Below are 16,690 nucleotides of genomic sequence, written 5' to 3'. Positions count from 1 at the left end.
CATTCTGTGCAGTAAAATCTGGAGGGGTGTAGCGTTGGACATACTACACTCTCCGTCAGCCAGGGTTAATTCTTTGTTTCTAGCCGATTAATTTCCGTCATCCAATCGACCATTTTCGGTTATTTCCGTCAGCCAATCGACCATGTTCGGCCATTTCCGTCCTAGTTTTCGCCGCCATTTTGTCGTCTGGCGTGTTATTGAAAGAGTTGCTGTACTGTAGCTCATAACGGTGCGCTTGTTAATCTGGCAATGGACGGGTAGGTATCTCTTTCTTTATAAATATTACTTCAGTTGTCGTTTTATGCAACATGTTTAATTGGTTAATGAATGAAAAATATCATTATTGTTGTGCGTTTTTAAACAGTAAAAGTATGTAGATAAGATGACCCAGCTAGTTTTTTTTTTCTAGTGTAATTTGACTCGGGAGGAAGTGCAGAGGGTCTGGGTAGCAATGTGTGTCTTATCTCGTCGCTTTAACGTGGCAATTCATTATTGTCTCCCCATATTTAGCGAGTATTAAATTACGGTATTAAAATGCGATACATTATTCACGATTCTTTTGTATTTTGAGCTGAGACATTATTTGAATTGTTTTAATTGTATTCGTTATTATAAAGTTATTCGTAAACTAAAGCATTTTGGGAAGAACACAGAAGCGGGATTGATGACTTCAGTAAAAGGATATTTTGTTATGATTACAGAAAATATTTGCATATGTCAAAGTATTTAGCCGTTTGTTATTTTAACTGAGGATATGTATAACCTAACCAAAACTGAAGAGCTAATGCAAGCCTTTGTTTACGTTTTTCTACACATCTTAAGCAAATGACAAGTTGTTTAGTCGTGTTTCAAAATATCTGAATAAATCAAAAATAAAAATAATTGACGTGGGTCTATACTAATCAGTGCACGTTGTTTCTTTCAGTTAGAGTCCAGCTTTCCTTTTTTTCAACGTTGATCTCATAGTCTAAATGCAAATGTTCTAGCCACCTACCCAGTTCAAGTTAAACTAGGGGTTTACAATGTGGGATCTACAAATATGTTTTAGAATATAGACACTTAAGGTAGGACTAAATTTTGGGCACAATAACGCGTAACCATAGTGATTTAGAAATTCAAGTTTATGAGAGTGAAAGCAAACGGCAGGCTAAGGCCATATGGATCTATTTAGGCCTGTTTTTTTTTTTTTTTTTTTTTTTTTTTGGTAGATCAAGCCAGGCTTGTGCAGTCAGTAAACAGGGCCCCATTGAAACGCGGTGGAACTGTGTTGCTTGTCAAAGTCTGCTCTCCAAAAAAGAAAATACAAAAGTCTTTATGTCAGCAAAAGAAACGTGTCCTCAGATGTTGTTGAAAATGAATGCATTGTTGAAATAAAAATCATGTTGAACATCAGTGATTTAGCCTGTGCATAAGAACACAACAAAGGACAGCTGGCAGTGCAGTTCATTACAGTAGGATACACTTAACTTTGAGAATACAGTTTATTACAGCATTATATTCAGATTTATGAATACAGTAAATACTGATGATCTGTTTTACAAAACTGGGTTATTTGATGGCTGGGACATGGCAAAATCCCTGTTTCACCCCGAGGAATGTGGTCAGTATTTTTTTGTACAGCATATTGACATGTCATTTATTTATTTATTTATTTATTTAACCCTACAGCATTGTGACTGATGTTGCAGTTGGTGTAAAGGTAAGCTTCTTAAAATATGTATTAAAATGTAATGAGAGCAAGACTAATAAAATATACAGATACACATTATCTCGGTCAATATGGAGTATTGAAATTGGTTGACAGCATGTGTGTCTGGTACCGTTACACTTGCCAATGAGTCAGACTGGTAAAAACACACTCAAGCCATAAATTAACACATGCTGACTTTTTGAACAAAGTATGAAAATTAGAAGCCCCCAGATATAATCTGAAGAGTCGACTGTGTGGCAGTTTACCACAACTGAGTTGTGCGTCCAGAACCGAAAGCGAAGGCACAAGTGGAAGTCAAGGTCAACTATCACTTAATTATATCCCTCTAGCTCAGCCAATCAGAATGCAGGGAATATTTATATTTATATATATATATATATATATATATATATATATATATATATATATATATATATCTAGTATAACTCCGATATTGGGTACGACAAACCCATGACTTATCTTAGTAAAATTTTCAAAATCAGGTCATTTAATGTTTAGGGACAGAGCCCGGGGGTGATGGGTTTGTAGACATACGGGAGACACGGTGAATGAAATATTTATAATGCACAAACCCAGGTTTGTGTTCTAAAAGTACAATATTTGTTTAGAAGCGAGCATTTTTTATAAACAAATCTTTAAGCAATAGTAAAATATTTGTTTAGATATTCGTTATTTTTTTTTGTTTTTTTTTTAAGGTAGTAAAAGCCATTATGTTGCTCTGAACGCAGGCAGAGATAGCATAGTAACAGAGACAGAGGGCGTGGCCATAGCCCCTGTGTGTGCGCCTTTATTTTACAGCAAGACCTTACAATATGTAACATGTTAAAGAAAAATATCCCAGGAGTAAAGAATAAGTTGTGTAGGACTTACTTTACCCCAGTGAATTAACTACAAAATAATTGACAATGCATTTTGTTTCTGTTCTTTTTTCATTCCTTGCCATTGCCATTTCTTCATAGTAAAGTTGCCTTCAGCATGTTTTCGTAAAGTAATAACATGTGGTTTACTTGTCCCATTGTGTAGCTGAACAAGCAAACAAAAAATGAAATTTAACTTTATACACTTAGAATAAAACAAACTTGGAAATGGCGTTGTAAATTGAACGGTGGAAAAAACTCAGTTTTGGTACTGGTTTATTACTTTCCACATAAGTCACAACAAAATATATACAGTCTATATAAAAATCACTACACAACGTTTTAAGGAAGTTGGGTGCTGTTTAGGTGAGGCATTTCAGAATGACATGCTTGCCTTTTTCTATCCCATGAGATTTTGGCTCAGTGTAAAGCAGCACAACGCTTGTTGTTCCCAGATGGCTTTCCATAGAGATCACTATGCACGCGTGCATAATCTGGTTTGTTTACTTTTTGCTGTCCTAAAACTTTTAAATAGAAGTTCAAGAGCTGTTTTTTTTATTTTTTTTTATATCTATTAATCTCATATCACACAGCTCTTTTTCATTTGCCTTTTTTTTTAAAACTGTTGCAGAAATTTAGTGAGACGGTAAATAAGTGCAAGGTGTTTTTGTCATGTATAGTGAATACGAACAACTGATTATTGTAGCTGAATGCATAGTGAATATGAACATCTGATTATTGTATCTGAATGCATGGCAAAGAATATTCAGATATATAAGAAAAATGAAAAGGATATTTTAGGTACTTAAAAAGGTAGAATAATTGACTACAAATTTGTAATCAGTCATTCTATCTTAAGTACCTAAAATATCCTTTTCTTTTTTCTAATTGATCATTTTGGTACACAGCAGTCTTCCTTTTTCTCAAACATATATATATATATATATATATATATATATATACACACACACACACTTGTGCGCGCGTACACGCAGAGGTCGCATTAACGCGAAATTTTACATCCTAGATGCAAAATAAATCCATTGGACTGCAGGTGGCAGCAGTAAGCCTCATATTTGGCTTGGGCAGCAGTATAAAGAACGATATTTACTTTGACGTTTCTGCCGCAAGACCAGTGTCTGTGACAATATAGTGAAGCATTTATCAATCAGAAGTTTTTTTGCTAAGCCGTCAGCATCTTTTGACTGTACAAGTACAGTAATCTCCATGGAACACCTCCTAAGAGAACACCGCCGCAGGAAACACATTTTGGGTGAACGTGATTTTTCCTATTGTAAATGCTCCGGGTAAAGGAACAGGAACTTCGCTTAAAAGAACACCTTGTTGACACCTATAGCGAGGGGGGGGGGACCTGAATCACACAAGTCGGTGAGCAATTTTCTGTTTCCCATTTTGGTGAGTTGCTTCACCATTTTGCTAAATAATGTGCATATCTTATTGCTACTGCATTTTTTTAACCCGTGTAGGAGTGATTTGTCAATTTAGTTTGACAGTTTATTAATGTTAGTTTGTTACTTTATCATAGTTTATTAACATACACATTTATTCAGTTAATTTTATATAATATATTTTTTTATTTATTGATTCATTGTGTCTGGTGGTCAACTCTGTCTTCGAGAACACTTCGCTTGCTTCCCGAGGGGATTTCTCTTAGCCGGAGACTACTGTGCTACAGTGACCAAAGCAGTTGCAAGCAGTAGTAATGCAGAAAAACGCAAATAAAAAATATGTTCTTAAAATTCTGAATGGGAGATGAAGTACCCGTGGCTTGTTTATCAAGACGGCAAGCTGTACTGTAGTGTGTGTGAAAAGCTACTGAGCAAAAAAATGCATATACACATAGATGTACAGATTTAAGAATCTTTGCTTAAAAGACACAGATACGCCGATGCTGTTGCTATTGCTGGAATGCAGAAAAAGATGAACAGACGTACATGAAGCCAAGAAAACACTGCTTAGAATCCTGTCTCATTGTCATTGGAATGGTCTGCTGTCAGTATACTAGCATAAACAAGTTTGCCTGTATTCAGTATCAGGCAGAGATTTTAAATGTTCATAAAAATGTACCACAATGCACATAGACCGCCTTTATGTGCTGATCGTTTAGTAGCTGATGGATGGGATGCACAATTTTGGGAATGTGAGTTTCAGGAACGCACAAACAGAAAATCTTGCACAACCTTCTTTCTCTCTCTGTACACACACACACACACACTCTCATGCACGCGTTTAATTAGCACAGTGACATAGTTAAAGTTGTGCTCTTGTATTGATAGTTTTTGAGATGGAATTCTGGTGCCTTGTCGGCCAACAGTGCATGCACTATGGAAAATTATTAAAAAGGAAAGGAAGCTAATTCAGTTATGTCTGATGCTCATATAAGACTCTTAACTGTTTCGGTTTGTAATCTCTTGTCATGTTCCAAAATAAATAACTGCATTACGTGCCATTAATCATGTAAGGTCTGCATTGTATCTACTGTTTGATTAGCTGGCTGAAGGACCTAAAAAGGGCACTCTCCTGATTTTCCATACCCTCGAGAATGTCTTTTAGCCTTTTTGGGCATTGTCTTGATGAACATTTTATTTACAAGCTGTTAAATAAAAAATATATATATATATATATATATATTTAATGGTTTGTTAAAAAGCCTCCTTGTTAATATTCCTTCACTATTTATTTAAAGACAGAGCTATTGTGCTGTTTCTAGGCTTTTATTGTTATGTATAATATTAATGACCTAAAGATAGCTGTCACAGTCCAACTATAAACTACTTATGTAGATTAGCTAATCAGAGCAAAAAGTACCAACTGCCTTTCAGAATTGTAGTTCATCGTAACCGTTTCAAAGGTAGACTATTTCAAAATACTGAAAGCAAGAACCATAGCATTGGTATAATTAGTTTTTATTTATAAAGAGAAGGTTGCATGGACTATAGAGAAAATATTTGTTTTCAGTGTGAACTTGTTTGCTTCAGCACTGCATGTGGTTCATTAAAATTGTGTAACAGATTCCAGCGCTAAATAGGGAAATAGGGCATTCATTTTTAAAACTTTTTATTTCTGAGCACACGTTCTGGTACTTCATTTATTCCTGAGTGACAGTGTGTTTGTTTTGCTTGTTTACACTGACTGATCTGTCTGCTTGCTCAGGAACTGAAGTTTGCCTATGTTGTGGAGGTGGTGAACAGAAATGCCAAATATGCATAGCTATGCTTTTAAAAATAAATAAATGAATAAACAAACAAGCACTGCACCATTATTGTATAGTAGGCCTATATAAGGTTGCTGATACCGGCCAGATAATGACCCCCTGTGTTGGCTTGAACTTGTCTTCACAGTAAGGGTAGTATTACCTCATCCCTGATAACTGGGATAGTGGAGATGATTTATACATATAGGTAGAGAACCGCTTGTCTAATTATGAAGAAATATGGATGTTTGGACATTTTTGTGTAACTCTGGAATGTATTACAATCTTTGGATGGTCTGACAAAGCTTTAAGAATATTTAAGCAACAATTCCAGAAAATCCTGTACTTCCTGCGTTCAGTGAGTTTCTAAAAATGTTTTGATGTTTTTCTCATAACTAGATAAGCGGTTCTCTAGCTATATGTACAATTCACCAGTCAGCCAGTCATCAAGGATGAGGAAATCATACCCTTACTGTGAAGACAAAATCCTGTACTTCCTGCATTTAGTGGGTTTCTAAAAGTGTTTTGATGCTAACTTGGAGCCCTGCCGTGGTGCACAGCGCTTAATGTTGAAAAATGTGATTATGCTTCAGAGCATTTGATATCTTGATTATAATAAGCTTCATAGCCAGAAAAATATTAGCTATTGTGACATTTTTTAATCAGTTTGACGCAGTTTATCACAAGATAAAAAAACACTTACCATCCATTGATATTATTCCTATTTTGGTAGGAGGGGGAACTAATTCATTTTAATGACAAGGTGCAGAGTTGGCTACATACATAGGAGTCTTAAGCTTACAGTTATTCCTGTTTTTAATAAGGCAATGGTAGTGCCTGTGTTCCGAATTCTCGCCCTTGCTGAACTTTGCACTACTTTGATATATGCGCATACATCATTGTTTCGTTTAGGTTTGACCGTGTGATTACTTTAGATATTAATTTATTCATCACCGTGGTTTACTGTGACCTTTCGGTATTACAAGTTGAATGTCAATTTTAGATATCCTCAGAGGAAAGTAAATATATATATATAATATATATATATATATATATATATATATATATATAGTATATATTGTCGTGGAGGCCCTGAATGAACGCAACGGGATTTACTCTGCTTGAGCTGCTGCTTGCTTCCTCTTGCTTGTTGCTGTGGCTGATTTGAGTTGAGTGTCCTGCCGGCGCCCCATTGGCGGGTGCAGAGCAGTGGAGGGCATGTTATCCTAGTGTGCTCTGACTGTCGACTTTGATCAGCCCCACGAGCTGGTGAGTGTTGCTGTTCACCTATTTGCTAAATAAAAACTGTCTGTTTTGGAAGATGAAAGTTGTATGCTTGGATTCTTACCGCTGCTATAATGTATAATATAAGAAGCAAGTCAATCGGGGTCTGCTTCTGTATGCAGTATACTACAGGTCATACGTGCAAAAGAAATGACTCGTATAGTAATCAGCGTTTACATTTTCTTTCATAATGCAATCCCAGCTCAAGTTGAATGCAAAAAAGGGGAAATAAAAATAGTTTTGCTAAATTAAATATATATATATATATATATATATATATATATATATATATATATATTATATATATATATATATATATATAAAAATAATATATATATAGTTTTTCAAAAACACGTTTATTTTATTTAACGTGCTCAAGCTAAAAAACAATGTTATTACTTTATGAAAGCATGTCTATGGCTTCTTTGTTTATTGGGAAGATGCAACAATGGCAGGAATTATTTAAAAAAAAAAAAGAAAAAAAAGTTTGTTTTTACTTCAGATACACCCAAGATTTAACTACTGTATTGCTTTCTGTGTTTTTGTAGTTATTTCACAAGGTTAAAGTAAGGCCTTTCTTCTGGGATATTTTACAACTTTAATGCAATGTTACATATAATGGCTTTGATAACGTTTTGAAAACGAATATCTGAACATAAAAATTCCATGTTCGTCCCAGCACTACAGTGTAGTCTTGTTTTAAATGTCAAATGAGTCAGATTTTGGGGCACTTTTCTTGCAAACCATTAGGATGAGAGAGCTGAATGTTTGGATTTTCTAGTTCTCATGGATTGCATTTGGTGTTGATCTTTCAGTGAATTTCCATGTTGTGTTGTCTGTGTTTTTTGCAGAGAGGATCGGATGAGCTATTGTCTAGCAGTCTATACAACAGCCCTAATTCTAGCATGAGTGGTATGGTGGTTACTGGTAGGTATTTATGTTTTTTGTTTCTTTTGTGATGAAAAGAAAACTATTACAAAAAATGTATTTTTCCATTATTAATAAATTCAGAAAACATAACAAAGTTGGCAGCGTTTGGATCACAGCTGTTTAGATCAAGTGAATAGATCCCGTTCTAGGATGTTGTGTCCCTAGTCCCATGCAAAAAAAAGGGGGGTTCTGTCCTCTATAAATATGTAACATGACTGGAGTTAAACATTTTGGTCTTCTCAAAAAATGGTATCTTCTTTACAGCTAATGGCAATGATAACAAGAAACTAAGAGTAGAAGACAGGATGGATTGTGCACCCTCTCGTGTCCTTCACATCAGGAAGATGCCCAATGAAGTTTCAGAGACGGAAGTTATTGCCCTAGGCTTACCTTTTGGGAAGGTCACCAATATTCTAATGCTAAAAGGAAAGAATCAGGTATGTAATTAGTGTCTTGTTTCTCAGTGACACCTCACACTAAGTGCCCCTAATGAGAGAATTACTGCTGTATTTTTTTTGTACCTGCAGAAAACCCTGTCACCTAAAACTTAAATATTTCTATACTGTTCAGAAGAAATGCTTCCCACTACCCAAAACTAAATTGCAGGAAATCTGCATTATGAAGTCTTTAACATGTTTTTGTTACTGGTTAAGTAGAGAGCAACACGTTCTAATTTGACACTCCATTTTATTTTAATTGAAATATTTATTGTTCAGAAAAAAAGTAGAATGTTTGTTTATGGGTATTCATTTTTACCAACAGGCATTCTTAGAGCTTGGAAGTGAAGAAGCAGCTATTACCATGGTTAATTATTACACTGCTGTGACGCCTCATGTTCGTAATGTGCCTGTGTTCATCCAATATTCGAATCACAAAGAACTAAAGACTGACAGTGCCCTCAATCAGGTAACCTGTTATATTAATCAGGTTAAAGTAATAGATCTCTACAGTTATATTTTAATGTCCAAGCTTTTGTAGTTTTGTTCTGTTTGAAGAGACATTGGTCTTAACCCTTTGCGGTCTATTTATTCAGCGCCTGTCAGGAGCGTCAGGTCCAATTTATTTTCACACGCACTGTTTGTTTTACACGTGTTGTTAAAGTGTTTTTTTTTTTCACAGTAAAACAGGTTTAAATATCAACAGGACACTCAGTACTGCATCTCCAGCGAAGCCCCACTGCTTGTTCGCTTTATTTATCACATACCTCTTCGTAGTAGTGCATACTGATAAATCTTCTCCTGATCACTTGTTTTATCACCAAACTCCGCAATAATGCGATCCAAGTCATTATTTTATTAACATCCCAAAAAGCTCTGAAAATGTCCATGATATTCTTTGGGCGCTGGATGCAGAAGCAGCTATCTTGTTTGTTTTTTTAACCTCTGTGTTAGGTCTGTGGTGCAGGGGCTCTGTATTGCTTAGATCTGCCACGTTTTTTTTTTTTTTTTTTTTTTGGCTCTAGAGACCTGTGCTTGACATCTGATGATGAGAAAGGGAAAATTGTAATGTCGGACCTGGTCCAACATAGGACCGCAAAGGTGTTCATTTAGGGTTGCCATTTTCTCTGGTACTATCACTACATCTACCCTGTAGTCTCGTGTCAAGTCATTTTTTAAAGTTGCTTTGAAACAACCTAAAATAAACGTGAAAGCAGCTTTATACACTTATCTACAAAATGTAAAATGTCTTCAGGTTATAGTCTGTTGTACAACAAAGCACATTACTTGTACTCCTGCAAGAGCTTCATTTGGATGCACACAAGATGTTGTGACATTGACATGAATTGTTTAGTAACACTTGAACATTATTAACTTTTTCATTGTAGCGTGCACAGGCTGTCCTTCAAGCTGTGACTGCTGTTCAGTCAGCAAGTACGCCCATATCTGGGACAGCAGTTAGTGAGTGTGCATTGACACCAGCACAGAGCCCAGTGCTGAGAATCATTATTGACAACATGTTCTACCCTGTTACACTAGATGTCCTTCAGCAGGTAAGCTAATTGCATGTTCTGTTTGACTGTCATTATTTCAATTCTAGTGACACAAAGAAAGACATTTAAAGGTCAATGAAGTATTTTAATATTTCTGTTACTGACTGTGTTGTTTTCGCGTGGATATCTTAACTAATAGTAAATCTTGTTATAGGTATACACATGCAGAAGACATGTACAGTAAGCTGTTGAGTAATCACAAAACTTTGACTTGCCAGATCTTTTCCAAGTTTGGAACTGTCATGAAGATCATAACATTCACAAAGAACAACCAGTTTCAAGCTTTGCTGCAGTTCAGTGACCCAGTGAATGCCCAGCAAGCCAAGCTGGTGAGTAACAAAAAATAAAGTAAACTATAGCATGCCAATTAGAACACAGATGTAGGGTTTTGTGATTTTATAGATACTTTTTTTTTTTTAAATGTGTTTTTCAATGTTATGCTGATTAATATTTGGTGTTCCTTTTTGTTAAAGGCCCTGGATGGTCAGAACATTTACAATGCTTGCTGCACGCTGCGTATTGACTTTTCTAAACTGGTGAATTTGAATGTGAAGTACAACAACGACAAGAGTCGTGACTACACTCGCCCAGAGCTGCCAGCTGGGGATGGGCAGCCAGCCATGGACCCCTCTGTGAAGGATTCGTCTCTGCTTGGTAAGAATCAAGGTATAAGAACCTTTGTTCCAAGTTTTAATAATCTTCTGTCTTTTCAAGTCTTTAAAGTCCTTTAATATCTTGATCGACAGTTTCACTGGTTTCCCTTTTATTGTTCTGAAACAGATTTTTACATTGCTGTGGATAAAAAAAAAAAAAAAAAAAAAAATGCTTGATTGAAAAGCTCTTGCTAAACTAGAAAGAGTTCCAGAGAGGACAAGTGAAATAGGTGTATTAGACAAACTTTATTGTTTAGGTTTAAGATGGTACTTTTCCCTTATTTATTGAGGGTAGAATTAAGTTATCAGTAGCTGATCGGCCTCTTGTCAAAAGAGTAAGATGCACCTCTTTTTCAGGTACTCCTTCTGGAATGGTGTCGCCTTATTCTAGTGGAGGAGCATTTTCTTCTTCACTCGGTTTTGGACAGACTGGAGGTATGTTATTTTATAATTTTGATTAGAATTATTTTCACACCGTAAATTTGTTCAGTTTTATGGCTCACAAACAGGACATTCTTGAAGTTGTTACAAGTAATTTCCCATAAGCGACTGCCAAATTTGGCTGGGAAAATTCTTAATATCACTAAATTGTCTAATCTGAGTGTTTTAACAAGAAGTGCCTATATATTTTTAACAATGTACTGGGTCACAATAATTAAGAGTATACATACCTTTATGGCTATATAGACACAAACTTACAGCATTGAGTTTAGAATGCTTGTGCTTAGGTTGCCAGGAACAGCTTATGTGCATTTTGCTAACCAGAGATTCCTGTTGCAACTGTTCCAGGAGCTCTCAGTCCTTTGAGTGCTGCAGCAGCAGCAGCGGCGGCCGCAGGTCGAGTGGCGCTGTCTGGAGTTTCTCATTCCAACAGTGGCGTTCTCCTGGTCAGCAACCTTAATGAGGAGGTCAGTGAGCAACACTCAATCAGATCAGTCCGCATTCTCATTCTGTTGACTGAGCTGACCATTGTGTGCTTTATTAAGTTGCATTTTTTACCATTGTCTTTGTGTTGTTCATATACAGTGTTTGTGGTTGATATAGTATAAGACTTTTACATAAATACATTTTTCAAACTAGCTGCAGATTGTGTAGCTGTAACTTATTTCAGTTTAAGAGATGCATTTGCAGTACTTGATGTTTAATTCCTTAATGTTAAAACATCTTTTTACTGTTTTTTCAAATTTTGTTGTTTAGGAAATAGTAAATACATTAGCATTACATTGATGCCAGAAACTGTACAATGTAATAAAGTAATATGACCCAAGTGTTCATTGTTTGCTAAATATAATTTAAATTATTTTAAATATTATTTTAAGTTTTGGTTCTTGTGCTTGCAATGTCACATTTGTTAACTCTCTCTCTCTCTTGCTTTACGTAAATACCTTTTTCTTTCAAGGTTCTCCAAAAGAACTTGATGAGGCACTCTTCTCAGTTTCTTCTCAGTATTTTTTTTGCAGATTTTTGGTCACGGTCTTCTAAACTCCTTCTTTACTCCCTTCTTGTAAATTGAAACTCTTTAATTCTTGGTCTCTTCTCTCTAAGCTCTAGTTGTTTTGTGTTTACTGTCCTGACTCTTTCTCACTCTCTCTGAACTATTTTCTCTTGCTATGAAAGCTGATATGAAATGTAGGGATTTTTCTATAACTGTTTTGGGAATTGATTGATTTGTCACCCAAAAAAATTGGCGTTGTGGTTTTAAACAGTTTCCTCTTTGTTTTGTTACCTTAACTTTGCAAGGTGGTTTCAGCTGTACGCCTGCATGCTAGCAATGTTTGAACCAGAGCGCCACCTAAAACAGTTGATTTGCCTGCATTTCATACTCTGCAACGCTTAAGCATATAAAACATAGTCTTTAAATTCTATTGCATGCCCTTTTTGTCTCATTAAGGCTGTGCTCTATAATTCTTTGATTTAAATGTACTTTACCCATGTTTGTCTTGGGTGACTACATTTGACACTTTTTTTCTTGTAAAATACATTAAACCAGCCATTCTCTGACCAAAACTCCTGCATTTCCTATGTACTGACCTATATTTTATTTTTGTTCCCCTACTCCTTTTATTCTGCATTTTCACCTCCCCTTCCCTGTTCCAATCCTTTAACTTATTTTCTCACCCCTTACCTTTTCCTACTTTGTCCTTTTTGTTTTCCCCATTCCCTTTTCATTACCCCCCCCCCCCCCCCCCCCCCCCCCCCCACCCTCTGTTCATGCTTTGTGCTTGAACAAAATGTTCCTCGGACCAACTTGCCCCAATTAACTGCCTTGAACCATGATCCATGACCACTTCACCATTCTACGGGAAACCACCCTTCGTTATGGATGATCTGTTCATCTCCGCTCTTCCTCGACTGTTCTCTCTTCCTGTCTTATGCTGCTTGCTCTTCTCTCCTTCTAAAGATGGTTACGCCCCAAAGTCTGTTTACCCTCTTCGGTATGTTATCGTTAGCACTATACTTTTATTTTTATTTTTATTATTATTTATTTTATTTTTTAGTATTGATTTTAAATATTTGTTCACCTTATTCATAGCTAGCTTTTTGGCTTGTAGATTAGTAGTAATTATCTTGCTACTTCTTTCTCTTTCTCTCTTGTCTGTCTCTCTCTCTCTCTTCCCCTCCTTATTTTATTTTCCTTTTGCTGTTAAACTTCTCTCCATAGCTACAGTTTTTAGTTAATGCATGCTGTATTTGTTTTGCATGTACTTTTAATTTTACCGTTCCACATAGCTTTTTTGGAGGGTGTATCAGAATGTGTTCTCTTCAGTCTCTATTCAAATCTTGATATTTTTTTTGTATTCATTTGGATGAATGTTCTATCTTTTCTCATTGATGTCTATGTCAGTCTGTAGTGAAATTGAGGATTATTATTATTTCCTAACTGCTTCTCACTCTAAAAAGGTGTTTATGGGGATGCTCAGCGCGTGAAGATACTGTACAATAAGAAAGACAGTGCACTCATTCAAATGGCAGATGGGAATCAAGCTCAGCTTGGTAAGACTTTGTCCTTGTTGCAGGTTTTTTTGTTTATATGACTTTATATAACGAAGCAACAACGCAGATGTTGTGGAACCATAATTGGTGGAAACAAGATCAAGGCTATACTTTAGTGATGTCATTTACCTTTTTTTCCACTGGCACTTTTAACAAAGACATTTCTGGACTGACTCACTGAATGCAACCCAGATATGCTAAATTAAGAGCCTCAGCAATCCCCCTTCTGTTGCAGAGATGTCCCATAAAACATCATCAACTAGTGAGATTATCAGAGATGTTGAAATATATATTTGCACAACTCAATAACAGCTTTAAATGGGTGGGGGGTGGGGGGTGGAGGAATCTAAATTCAGAAATAAATGGTAATTTTTGGTGCTATTTGAAAATAATTTGATTGCTTGTTTCATTCTCTCAGCAATGAGTCATCTGAATGGTCAAAAGATGTATGGAAAGATAATACGAGTGACTTTGTCGAAACATCAAACCGTACAGCTACCAAGGGAGGGACTTGATGACCAAGGGTTGACAAAGGATTTCACTAACTCGCCATTACATCGATTCAAAAAGCCTGGTTCAAAGAACTTTCAGAATATATTTCCACCTTCTGCAACTCTTCATCTCTCAAATATCCCGTAAGCACAGCAAAAATGTGATTTGGAATTGTAATTGCTTATAGCTGATGTACTTCAAGTTTTCCTTTTCTCTTACAGACAAACCATAACAGAGGAAGATCTTAGAACACTGTTTGAAAACTCCGGTGGCACTGTGAAAGCTTTCAAGTTTTTCCAGTAAGCTTTTTTCCTTTTATTTTATATATATATATATATATATATATATATATATATATTTTTTTTTTTTTAATGTAATTACAACTAGGGTCACCTTTTTGTTAATGTAGTTTAGCACTATCTGTTGCAAAGCACTTAAGTAAAACATTAATTACTGGATTTTTTCGAATGAATTTCATTGTAAACAGGGAAGTAAAATTTAATGTTTTTTCATATGTTAAAGTTTTGTTGCTCGATCGCTGCACATGTTAAAGCAACATGTTTTGGTTAAAGTAACCACAGTTTCTAAACATAGTCCTTATTTCTGCAGAGATCACAAAATGGCACTTCTTCAGATGTCTACTGTTGAGGAAGCAATTCAAGCTTTGATTGACCTTCACAATTACAATCTAGGAGACAATCACCACCTGAGAGTTTCCTTCTCCAAATCAACCATTTGAGCATGATAACAGAATGCTATAAAATCTGCTCATGCTGTTTAGTGTGGCAATACCTGTTGACTGTTTCAGGACACTGGGGACCAGAGTTTGACATTTTAAGTTCAGTTATCGGTCATTCCTTTGGAGAAAAAGAGAGAGTGAGAGAAAAGGCAGCAGTATTGGACTGATCTTAAATTTTTTCCCCATTTATTATAAATTCCAGATTCTTATTATTTTTTTATTTTATTATCAGATTAGTTGACAAGATACGTGCCTTACTTGACAAAATAGTATCAGCATTGTATTAGTAATACATTTAGACAAACTATTATAAATCACAATTTGGCACATTGGTTCAGATAGTGTAGGAATGGATTTCTTAAAAAAAAAAAAAAAAAAAAAAAAAAAAGTCCCTGTACAGATTGTGAAGTTATGTTCCTCAAAAGTGTAACCATTATTAACAGAACTGCTGTTTTTTTTTTTTTTTTTTTTTTTTGCCAATCTTTCCAAGTAGTTAATGTATTGCTTCGCTAAACTACCATATTTTACATTTCTGTTTTAGCTGTTGGCCTGCTTTATCAGTACAACCAAAGATAAAGCTTTAACTCCAGCTGAACATTACTGAGATCCTAACCTTTTTTTTTTTTTTTTTTTTTTTTTTTTTATCATGTTTGCACTACCACTGCTGAGAAATGTGGTATAAATGTTGCTTATGACTAAAATATACTTTTGTAGATGTATTTCAGCATTGCTTATGTGCATTTATATGTTGCCATCTTTTAGTTTGTACTTACAGTTAAAAACGACTGTTGACTTTTGAGCATGTACTGACTGGTATAGATAGTTCTGGAGAAACTACTGTTGCATGCATTATAAAAAGCTAACAGAAGTGAGCTGCAGTAGTTTTCTGAAGCTGACAACCTGGTGGGACCAAAGTTTATGTGCCTTTAGTCTTAATTTACCTTACATTATACTATTCAGTTTTAATAAACCTTTTGAAATATTTTGTATTTCAAAAATCAGGCTTTGTAACAAACATGGCTCAGAATATACCAGCGTTATGATGATCAGCTGTTAAATGACCAATTTGTATGTTCCCCCACATCTATGTACTTAGTTTAAAATAAAATAAAAAATACTGTGGTCTGTTGGGGGGTGGGGTTTATGTATATTTTCTATATTAGTTAAGTTTTTACATCTTTTAGAAATGTAAAATTCAGTATAATTTGAAAGTGGCACAATTAAAAAAAAATAATTTTCTAACAAGTTGGAAGGTTTGATGATTGTGTTAATTTCGCCTTGTGTACTCTGCTTACCTCTGTAGCATGCTCAATAAACACTTCTGTAGCTCTATATTCACCTTTTCTGTCTCTGCTGCCTTTCTCTCACTATCTTTTTTTCTCTTGTATTTCACCTCACTATGCTTCTGATATCATGTTCTTTCTCAGGGTGGGAAACAAATACCTATTTTCACTTGTATTTTGGAACCAGGTGAAATGTTAAAAAGAAATGCAATTAAACAAATAAATGCTGGAAATGTATTTCCCACCCTGTGTGGTACTCTGCTGCCTGGCAGACCTTACTTTTAACTCTGTTCTGTCTTTAGGTGTTTCTACTTATCATTATTTGAGGGTTTCATGCTTCTTTGCTGCAAATCCATCCTTTATCTTTTGTCTGCTATAGAGACACTTCTTCCAAAATTCTTCCATAAAATGCTCTTTATGGTGTATTAAAGGGCACAAGGACCTTTTATTTTGTTATGTTATTTTCCCATGTACTGCTAGAACTGTTTACGTAATGTGTGTGTATTCATTTTTTTATTTCATTTTGACCACATTTTTAAACTT

The 16,690-nt window shown here is 35.3% G+C and overlaps 1 protein-coding gene across 2 annotated transcripts; it reads left to right on the top strand.

Annotated features, from left to right (window-relative positions):
• Positions 1-172: 172 nt before the first annotated feature.
• On the top strand, positions 173-16,202 carry LOC121330977 (polypyrimidine tract-binding protein 2-like). Of its 2 annotated transcripts, none has more exons than XM_041278025.1 (15): positions 173-257; positions 1,669-1,699; positions 7,918-7,993; positions 8,261-8,433; positions 8,759-8,902; positions 9,822-9,986; positions 10,205-10,315; positions 10,460-10,640; positions 10,997-11,074; positions 11,429-11,547; positions 13,041-13,074; positions 13,541-13,633; positions 14,052-14,268; positions 14,347-14,424; positions 14,735-16,202. In XM_041278025.1, the coding sequence occupies exons 1-15, from the start codon at positions 250-252 to the stop codon at positions 14,862-14,864; spliced, it is 1,638 nt and encodes a 545-aa protein (XP_041133959.1). In that variant the 5' UTR covers positions 173-249; the 3' UTR covers positions 14,865-16,202. The 2 variants fall into 2 exon arrangements, with proteins under 2 accessions (XP_041133959.1, XP_041133958.1); XM_041278024.1 differs by having other exon boundaries at positions 10,460-10,652.
• Positions 16,203-16,690: the final 488 nt, after the last annotated feature.

This window comes from Polyodon spathula, chromosome 18 (assembly GCF_017654505.1).
Source record: "Polyodon spathula isolate WHYD16114869_AA chromosome 18, ASM1765450v1, whole genome shotgun sequence".
Lineage (NCBI taxonomy): Eukaryota > Metazoa > Chordata > Actinopteri > Acipenseriformes > Polyodontidae > Polyodon > Polyodon spathula.
Note: the sequence above shows the minus strand (reverse complement) of the source record. Positions and strands in the feature narration are given on the sequence as shown.

Excerpts from the sequence above, each read along its gene's own strand:
- LOC121330977 (XM_041278024.1), top strand. Across the intron at positions 7,994-8,260 it reads GAGTGGTATGGTGGTTACTG|CTAATGGCAATGATAACAAG; the intron begins GTAGGTATTTAT and ends TCTTCTTTACAG. Across the intron at positions 9,987-10,204 it reads CACTAGATGTCCTTCAGCAG|ATCTTTTCCAAGTTTGGAAC; the intron begins GTAAGCTAATTG and ends TTGACTTGCCAG.